Here is a 10,982-nt window from a genome sequence, read left to right as displayed (position 1 = left end):
ATATACACACACAGTTACATGGTTGAACAACAACTGGACATCAGCAACATTTTAGTTTAATGAAGGTACATGATTGTCTTTCCATGTTATGTCTATAAACGGCCACTTAGTTTCTAGGCAAGTCTTTATAGGTGTGCTCTCGACAACTATTTGCATATCATACTCTTCTTCAACCAGCAATGTAATGGAACCTTCTTGGTAGGTAACCTAGAAAAAGTAAGAAGAGATATATATATATATATATATATTTAATGTTACCACATGTAATTCCTACTAAACAATGCTTGAACCTTTCTTTTTACACTGTGTAACAGATTAATTTTTGATCTAAATAGTAAACTAATTTTCAAATGCAAAGCCATAGACTTTTTAGGTGAGGAATAAATGAAGAACTACAATGTCCATATTTTTTCTCAAAATATCAAAAATATCAAAGAAATTTTTTGAGCAAATATTAACTCTTTAAATCCCATGACATTTCATATATTGAATGACAGTACAGACTGCTTATCCCCTTGTGCTTGAATGATTTTAAAGGTATCTACTAATAAAAATGTAAATAAATTCAAAATATACTATTCAATTTAAATGCTTTAAAAATAATATTGTTTACTTCAGAATGTTAGCATGCAAGTATGACAGAGAAGTTAGGCATAAGAGGAATTGGTTGTTGTGTGCAAGAGAGAAGACTGCACTTATTTGGTCATGTGATATGGATGGATGCTGACAGCTCCATAAAGAAGTGCTGATCATTCAAAATGGATGGAACACGTGGAAGTGGGAGACCCAGAAAGGTATGAGATGAAATACTGAAGAATGACCTCAGAAAGCTGAACCTTTCAGGTGAGATGACAAAGAAGGACTGAGATGCCTGGCTGTACTCAAGAAGACTTGTACCCTGCAGCAGAAGTGTTAAGACTGATCCTTCTGGTGGTGTAAAGCACTTGTGACAATGTCACGCAAAAGCACCCATGCAGTGCCACATAAAAGTGCCTATGCGGTGTCACATGAAAACGCCCATGTGGTTCCACATAAAATCATCCAGCACACTCTATAAAGTGGTTGGCATTAGGGAGGGCATCCAGCTGTAGAAACCATGCCAAATCAGACTGGAGTCTGGTGCATCTCCTCAGCTTGCCAGCTCTAGTCAAATTGCCCAACCTATGGAAAACAGACGTTAAATGATGATGATACGCACGCACACAAACTGTATGTATATAAATATGTGTGTGTGTGTTGTAAAGACAATACGCATGAACAAAGACAACACGGGAAGAATGAAGTCTGACAACTATGGTATTAGTTAAAAAAAGTTCAATGGTGAAAGAGTGTCTTTAAATGTTTTGGCACTAGTCTTTTATCAGAAAAAGAAAGACAAATATAAGCAGAGTGACACAATAATAGAGTGTATGTATGCATACATATATACATATATAACCACAAAAAAAGCAAAAGGTTAGGGAGAAGGTGAAGGATTAGAAGCTAGTTGGGAATAAAAAAATTAGAAGCTAGTTGTAGGTGAAGAGGGAAAGTTGAGAATGAAGGAAAGGGGAGATGCATAGGTACATTTGTCACAGTTTATCTCTGTTTAGAAATAAGCATAAGAGGGTATGGGGTGTGCATGTGTGTGTTAGTGTAGTGTATGTATGTGTATAAGCATGTGTAACTGTGGAAGTATAGTAACATAGGTTAGTGGAGGTGGGGGTGTTACACACACTAACAATAGTGTGTGTAATATAAAAGTATGGAGATAAAGCAGTGAGAGCATGTGTAAGTGTGTGGATGAAACAGAAAAAATGGAAAGAGTAAAGTGAAAGATGTTACTGATGATTGCAAGTGCAAAACGAGTAAGGATGGGAAAACAAGGCATGCAGCTACAAAACAAAGTTTAAACCAAAATTAGAAAATGGAAGAAAAATACTTGAATTTGTTGAGAAGAGAAAAATGAGAAACAATTTACATAATTGGTAAAAGGTCCAGAAGGTGGTAAAATATCCAGTAAATGGTACAATTTGAGGAGGTGGAATAATTTGGAACAAGAAGATGCAAAGTCAGACATTATTAAGCATATGGTGTAGAGAAAGAAGGAAAATGGTGAAAGAAAGTAGGAAGGGATCAAAAATAGTGTTTTTTGATAGAAGAGCGAATACAAGAGGAAGGTTGCAGGTGAAAAATATGGCATGCATGTGTGTGACAAGGAAGGAATGTTGGCTAGCTAAAAAGTAGAAGTAACAGATAGGAAAAGAGTGAATTAAAGATGTCAGACAAAACAAGCGCTCGAGTGTAGAAATAATAAGAAGAATCATCCTTGTCAGCATTGTTATTATTATTTAACGTCCATTTTCCATGCTGGCATGGGTTGGACAGTTTGAGAGGATCCAATAAGCTACAGAAAAAACTTAAGTAAACACTTCAAGTTATTCAGCATGATTGAAAACAATCTACAGACTATTTTCCTCCCTCCATTACCTGATTAATGGTATGTTTCCACCACTGGGAACATCACAGTGAAAATATGTCTTCTTTCTATCTAACTTTTCTATGGCTCTGAAAATTTTCACTACTACAGAAATCAGTATCTAAAATATCATCAGTCAGAAGAGTTTCAAATTTTGCTGTCATAACTTTCAGGTATGCTTGAAAAATTGAACAAAAGAATGTCATAACAGTTTGGTTGTCACAAGGTATCACCTGATCAAGGCTTATGGAGTATTATCATAGCAAGGTAGATATTCTGAACCATTAAATTAAAGCAACTTATTTACTCATCAGTAATACAATATCTTATTATCAATCTGCACAACATGTAGCCCACTGGAGTTTAATCTAACTCAGCTCAAAATTAAGTTGATATTTATTTTAAAAAACAACACAATCATTGAAAATGTGAGCTGGCAGAATCATCAGCATGCTGGACAAACTGCTTAATAGCATTTTTATTCTGTCTTCATGCTTTGAGTTCAAATTCTACTGAGGTTGACTTTGTCTTTTATCCTTTTGAGGTTGATGAAATAAGTACCAGCTGAATACTGGGGTCGATGTAATCAACTTACCCCTCTCCTGAAATTGCTAGCCTTGTGTCAAAATTCGAAACCAATATTATAATTGCCATAGAGAAACATGAATTACTAAAGAAACACAAATTTGTATTGCATGAGAACTGCAAATAAAAAGTATGATATTGAGTTACCTTTGTTTGTGGACATGATTGAGAAAGTCCATTGTAATGAAACACTATAAAGCGATTTGGACAGCCTTGACTTCCTTCTTCAGGATAAAATTCTTGCATAAAACTGCTCAGCGTGATGATTCCAAGGTTCTCTGAATCCAATTTGTTCCGCACCACATCAACACTTAAATGTTTAAGAAAACAAATAGTAGCAAAAATGCAAGATTGACACCAAACTTGTATACTGTTAAAACAGTTAGAACAGTATAATCAAAACTATCGGCTAAACCTTTATTTTTCAATATTTTACATAAATTATGCTCTTGATATTTAAATTGTAGAAGGTAGAAAACCAGACCAGATGTTTTATTGTTTTGCAAAATCAATAACAAGAGTCATCATCATCGTTTAACGTCCGCTTTCCATGCTAGCATGGAAAGCGGACATTAAATGATGATGACTCTTGTTATTGAGTTTGGATCTCAATGAAGATAACTTTGCAGTATATTTCAACAGACTTAAGAAGTTTATAGCACTTCCCTTTATTAGATGTATCTTATTATTTGACAAAGAAAGAAATTATATTAATGGGGTGGGGAATGAACTGGTCTACAGTTGTTTTGTGTTATTCTAACAGGATACAAAGTTCATATAAGTGTATGCATGTGTGTATGTGTATGTATGTATATATATATATATATATATATATATATATATATATATATATATATATGTATATGTGTGTGTGTGTGTATTTAATCTTACTGAGCAGTATATTACTGATTGTGGTACATAACTGGTCAGAATGTCAGGAGTTGTGAATATTACAGTGCAAATCTGACAGCAATATTCTGATCACTTATATGCCATAACCAGTAATATACTGCTCAACGGTACATAAATATAAATGAAAAATCAAATAACTATTATCAAAACTCATGATTGTACATATAGAAACAGATTCTATAAGAATAAGCGTAAACCATGTAAAATAGTATCATTATATGGATTTAACTAATCCCTTTCATTTATATTTATATGTAAGATAGTACCGATTGCATCGTAATAATTGTTTACTTTTTACCTTATCGATTAAATCCTTTCCTTCTTTTAATATTATTTTTAATATTGTATTTGAATCTCATTACTAAGCTAAATTAATATATATTTTTTCAAAAACTTTGATGACTGCAATCTGAATGTAACCTAATTTAATTTATTTATTATTATTTATAATTTATATTTTCTAAATTATCTTGTTTACATAACCTTAAAACAAGTTTAATTACTATTCTAAACTTAAAATGAAATATAATTATTTGATATGATTATGCACATTTGAGTGGATTATATAATTCAGAAATATTATTTACTAGATTTACCTCTCTTTGACCATTAATTTATAATTCTATTATGATATATAACAGATTATTTTCTCTCTTCATTTTATTTACTTTCAAAAGTCCAACGGTTTTTATTGAAATTACAGCGTTGATTGCTTGTCGCTACTTAACATCCTAGGTTAATATCCTAAGTTAATAACACTACTTACTTACTTACTTTACTATATAACGGTTTTCTTAACTGATATTGTATGCAGTTTCAATATGTTTCATGTCATTACAACCTGTTTATACACATATAATTTAAGGACAACTATTAATGTTGTCTGTTATTTGCTGTCTGCTATGAATTAATGAAACTTGACCCTGAAGAGATGCAAGATCCCAATTTTTATCTCAGACAAGAGTGAGTCGGGATATTGCATTGAAATGTACATAGGTCATTAAAAAAGTTTTTACGATGGATCGCGTTATAGCTCTTATTTAAATTGATATATATATATATCCCAACCTACCCACACTTACTACCATTGTATTCTCCACCCCTCCAATCGCCCTCACATACCTACCTGCACACAATATGTCTCTGTTCAATCTCTTTTCCAAAACATATCCACTTAATAACCCCTCACTTTACCAGTGCCCACCCACTACATCACCCCCCACCTCTACTTCCCACTTTCCTTTTGAAGTCTTGTGAACTTACCCACCCTCTCCAATCCCCAGTATACTTCACTATGAAAACCACCCTGTAACTTGGGTGTAAAGCCCCTGGCCCCTCTCTGTCACATCTTCATCATCTTTCTTTCCTCCCCACTCTCTTTCTCTTTCTCCATCTGAGGTAACCATGTAGCTCTTCTAATACAAGACATCTTTTCTGTCCCTCAATACTACTCCCTATTGTTGAGGGATCTTGTCCTGCAAATTACTTGGTGACCTCACTGCTGCTAGTGCAACATAAAACGTCCCCAGTACATTATGTAAAATGGTCAGTGTTAGGAAGGGCATCCTGCCAGAAAACCATGTCAAAAGAGACAACAGAGCTTACTGCAGTCTTCTGACTTGCCAGCTCTTGTCAAACCATCCTACCTATGCCAGCATAGAAAATAGATATTAAATGACGATGATAATGATGATGTGTACAAAGAATTTATTAATTCATACATTGTGTGATGGTCATCCCAATTTTTAACAACACCATGGGTATATTAACACCCACAGCATTATATGTTGAGACGTTTATATGCTTTTGATGCAATTGGTTTTACTTCTCTTACAAGTATCCACACAACTTTGAGTCATGGATGAAACTTATTTAACAAGCTAATTGCATTGAGGTAAGAAAGAGTTTGTAATAAGATTTTAATTCATGAACTTGTACGATCTGTTGTCTAGCAGTTTAATCTTATAATTGCTAAATCATTACCATTAACTAAATTGTTTTTAGGCTATCTTGATTATTTTTTCTAACATATAAAATAAAAATATTAAGAGTTTTGGAAATTTAGTAAGGTTTAAATTTATAGAAACCTTAACCTTTTCCAAAACCAAAACACTTAACATTCTCTTCATGTGTTAGAAAAAAAATATTCAAGATAATCTAAAAACAAATATAAATGCTAACAACAATCTTTGTTAATGAAATTTGTTTTTAGGCTAGCTTGATTAATTTCTTTCTATTAAAGAAAATAAAAATATGAAGCGTTTCGGAATTCTGAGATAGCAATTCAAAATATATCTGTGTGTACTAAGTGAATATAATGAAAGAGAAGAAAGAAAGAAATTTAAGTTATTTATCATTTTCTATACTATTATTAGTGACATGCAAAAGATAGATTGAGATTGTTGTTGAATATGCTAAATACAACAATGAATACAAGGATAACTTACAATTCCTTTTCTGAACCCAGATCTAATTCCTGTAAAAGCTGTCCCAGAGAAGAAGTAGATATAAAACCATTACCTGTACAGAGAAAAGGAAAATAATTTTTTTTTCTCTCAAAATACTTTTGGCAACATTACTATACTTAAGATCAAAAAGACACCAAACTTTTAAAACTGCTTGTTCTTACAGTAACTCTGACCTTGAAGTCTAATAGTAATCACATCATACCATATAGGGTTGTCATCAATCTGCACATGCTTGAGTGATTTATTACAAGTTGAACAATGTGTTTGTATGAAATTCTGTCTCAAATAGGAGGCAGGGGACCCTTTTACAGAGATGTTTCTAATGTTACACCACTGGAAAAAGATAACAAGCTGTATACAATCTCACATTAATAGCAGCACTTCAAATTGTGAATGATTGGAGAATGATTACATTGTAAAAAGGTGTGTTGTAATCATGAAAATTGTTGCCTGTTTGTGAAGTTTCATAAGAAGTAAACATAATTCATGTCAGATGAATTTTAAAAGAAAAGTGGAAGATGCTTCATGTTACAACAAAATTTGCACTGAGTGTCACTGACAAACAAAAAGAAAACTAAGCCAGAGTCAATAAAGAGTTGTTGTTTGATCATTTGAATGCCATTGAAAATTTTCTGATTAGTATCATAACAAGTGACAAAGTATGGGTGTGCGGCTATAATGTTGAAACAAAAGTTAGTCATTGCAGTGAGTTGGGTTGTCATTGTTGCAACCAAATAAAGCACAAATGTGAAGGTGATGTCTTTTTTTATTGGAAAGCTGACTTCATCATGACTTTGTTCCACATGGTCAGATGATAAATAGTTTTATTTGGATGTTGAGATGTTTGAGATAAGTAGAGCAATGGAAGAGACTTGCAGAACAGACAAGCAAAATTTGGATGCTACCCTACAACACATCACTCCCGATCCATGATAAGATGATTCTTGTCCTTCAGTCACTCCACTCTCTGGATTTGGCTCCCTACTGATTCTTCTTTACTTCCAAAATTTAAATCATTCCTAAAAGGTTACCAGTTTTAGACACTAAAAGAAAATTTGCCAAAGAAACACATAACCTTGAATATTTCTAGAAACAGTTATTTTATGTGAAGCTGACCTAAACAATTTTAATAGCTTTTTTTTAACTGACCTTCATTATCAAATTTTTGAAACACCTGTTTTGCTGTCATTTCTTGAGTAGCAGGAAAAACTATTCCCTTCTCCTGAAAATAGAAGAGAGTTAATGCAAGGAAAAAGATATATAACATTCACTGTTGTTTTAAGATCCTACAATGAATTAAGTACATTTAAACCATTATTTAACTGAAATTGACTAAGCTTCAATTCCCAAGCTGAGCTACAGTTTAATGCACAACATTGATCTTTTCCTGTATTGATTCAACTATCACCATTCAAAGTAAAAACTATTAAAACTTGGATGCAATTTGCCAATCTCATTATTAAAGGACTTAGAGTGTCTTTTTTTTTCTGCAGCAAATTCTAGAAATGAGTTTAAAGTTGCCACACTAATTTCACTTCATATTTTTTTAAAGATCTACTTTTGTCTGTATATGGATTTTATCCTTTGGTACTCAGTAAACTGAATTTGCAACCCAGTTTCAATACTAACTGGAAAATTCATTTTACATTTAAGGTCACTAATACTCTTTGGAACATGAGTTTGATAACTAGCAAAAAAAAAAGTCAACTGATTCTATTTTAATATTTCATTTAACACTTGTAAATATGACAGAGTTGTATTTATCATGTGCAAAAAAATATATTTATATATAGGTGCTTGGGTGTGTGGTAAGAAGCTTGCTTCCTGATCACATGGTTCTGGGTTCAGTCCCATTGCATAGCATCTTGTGAGTGGATTTGGTAGGTGGAAACTGAAGGAAGCCCATCGTGTGTATGTGTGTGCGTCTGTACATGTGTTTATTCCCCACCACTACTTGACAACCAGTGTTGGTGTGTTTACATTCCCGTAACTTAGCAGTTCAGCAAAAAGGCCAATAGAATAAGTAGCAGGCTTAAAAAAGAAAAGAAATGAAGTACTGGGGTCAATTCATTCAACTAAAAATTCTTCAAGGCAGTGCCCCAGCATGGCCACAGCCAAATGATTGAAACAAGTAAAAGATAAAAGATCATATGTAAATGATTTCTCGTTATGTGCATGTTTTATTACGTGCACTTTCAGAAGTATATAATTTTGATAATTTAAAATATGAAGTATACAATAAGTAGTTTGCTCTTTAAAAAGACACTGAAGCAGTTGTAAAACTTCCTATAGAATGAATTGCTTGTAGCATTGTTCAATGTCTATTTCACTAACAATATAATGCTATTTGAAAACATGTACTAGATAAGAGCTGATAAAAATAAATACCAATAACATATAATAAAATCAAATCAATCACAAACACTCTTTCAACTGACAACCACACAATGTACCTTGTCAAAATAAACACTACTTTTAACAATAAGTTAAATAAAATATATAATGCTACATGATAGGAATTGTAGAACAAGAATACTTTAATTCCTAGTTGATATTCTAATATCTTTGATAACAGCATTCATATCACACGAAATCATATCTCGTCCTTATAAATTTGTTTCTTGCGCTTAGTAAAAAAAAAAAATCATTTTATACATACATACATACATACATACAAAATGTATGTAATGTATGCATATCATCATTCTCACTATTTGAACATCCACTTTCCCATCTTGTATGGGTCAGATGGAATTCAGAGGTAGATCTCCTATGGCCAGATGCCCTTCTTGTCACCCTCTGCCTGTTTCCAAGCAAGTTAATATTTCCTCTAACTAGAAGGGTTTTCATGGAAGATTGGAAACAAACAATACCACTTGTAAGATGGTGAAGCTTGTTTTCAACTATAGTGCCATGTCAAGGCAAGGACACACACACACACTCGTATCATCATTTCATCTCCCACTTTTCAATGCTCACATGGAATTTGTTCAGGCAGATACTCCTGTCATCAACCCACATTTGCTTTCAAGTATGGTAATATTTTGTCATAGCTAGATATGTTTTCACAGAAGATTGGAAATGAAAAACACTGCTTGCATGATGGCAACACTCAGAACTATCACACAACATCAAGGCAAGGAGACAGTAACTAACACACATACATATATACATATGTACTGCAATCTCATAGTCAGATACAAACATCATTTTAAAACACGTGATTGCATTACTTTCAATAAAGTAAGTACTTATTATGTTATGTAGATTTAATACCCACCTTGGAAAAAAGCACTGTCAAATGTGTTTCACTAGCAAGTAGCCAAATTGGGCATTTGGGATTTTTCAGAAACCATCCAACCTGTGGAAATAAAAATTTCCGATTGACAAATACTCACATTTTCAAAATTAAGCAAAGGTGATAAGCAATAGTGTGAATAAAAAAATGTGTAATATAGTCAAAACAAATACAGCTAAAAGAATTAAAAAGCACAAATTTTATATCAGCTATGCAAACAAGCTCAGTGACAAAACTTAAACACCACAGAATGCAACACACTGAGCAAGTAGAACTAGCATGTTAAGGGGTGGGGGAGACACCTTGATGTCAGGTTGACAAAACACAACATATTAAGTCAGTTGAATATAACTCCATATTAAGCTGACAGAAAAAGCCTACCTGTTCAGCTAGCAAGGCATGTAAATTTGGAGAGTAGAACTCTAAAGCGTCTCTCAAATTATTCAACCATGAAAATGTAATTATTTTATTTACATGACATCATCACACAACCAATAAGGGATAAGAGCAAAGGATAGGAGTTATAGTGAAGATATGGGAGATATGTTCTGCCATTAAAAATAGCAACACAAAAACATCAAACAGAAAAAAAAAATTAACTTTCTTGAGAAATATCAAAAACTGAATTTCTTATGAAAGTCAATAAATGTAGAGAAAAGGTTTACTCACCTCACAGTAACGTAAGTGTTCAAGGAGGGTCAAAAACCCAATGTAAGATTGTTTATAGATACCACGCATTTCTGAAAGGACAATAATACATTTTTGGCAATTATCTACTAATGAGTATGGAGATAACAAATTACTCAATTACCACTTCATTAATTTTCTGTACTTGCACAGGGTGGATATTCTGCAAATATTGCTATTTTGAAATTGATATTAATTCTGAATATCTTTAGCTGAAGCCTTAATTCAAACTTAACACCTATTTTCATAAACATTGACAAAAGGAAATGAATTTCTCTATACAATAGAAATAAGCAGGACTTCTATTTAAAACACATCACACATATTGACATAAAAAGTTCTTAAAAATAAATTCAAAGTGTTATCGTATTCCACAGGCATGGCTGTATGCTAAGAAGCTTACTTCCCAACCACATGGTTCTGGGTTCAGTCCCACTGTGTGGCACCTTGGGCAAGTGTCTTCTACTATAGCCTTGGGCCAACCAAAGCCTTGGGAGTGGATTTGGTTGATGGAGACTGAAAGAATCCCATCGTGTGTGTGTGTGTGTATGTGTGTGTGTGTGTGTGTGTGTGT

The 10,982-nt window shown here is 33.0% G+C and overlaps 1 protein-coding gene across 1 annotated transcript in view; it reads right to left on the bottom strand.

The window, feature by feature from the left end:
- Positions 1 to 40: 40 nt before the first annotated feature.
- Positions 41 to 10,982, bottom strand: part of LOC106878210 (ubiquitin carboxyl-terminal hydrolase MINDY-3) — a 46,889-nt gene continuing 35,947 nt past the window's right edge. The window contains exons 7-12 of the mRNA XM_014927355.2: positions 10,391 to 10,461; positions 9,704 to 9,784; positions 7,573 to 7,645; positions 6,403 to 6,475; positions 3,191 to 3,353; positions 41 to 207 (exon numbers count right to left, since the gene is read on the bottom strand). Of these exons, the coding sequence (XP_014782841.1) occupies positions 52 to 207; positions 3,191 to 3,353; positions 6,403 to 6,475; positions 7,573 to 7,645; positions 9,704 to 9,784; positions 10,391 to 10,461 (617 nt within the window). The 3' untranslated portion in view covers positions 41 to 51. The remainder of the gene's footprint in view (positions 208 to 3,190; positions 3,354 to 6,402; positions 6,476 to 7,572; positions 7,646 to 9,703; positions 9,785 to 10,390; positions 10,462 to 10,982) is intronic.

The sequence above is a fragment of the Octopus bimaculoides genome, chromosome 9, assembly GCF_001194135.2.
Source record: "Octopus bimaculoides isolate UCB-OBI-ISO-001 chromosome 9, ASM119413v2, whole genome shotgun sequence".
NCBI lineage: Eukaryota > Metazoa > Mollusca > Cephalopoda > Octopoda > Octopodidae > Octopus > Octopus bimaculoides.
This window is presented reverse-complemented; position numbering and strand designations above follow the sequence as displayed.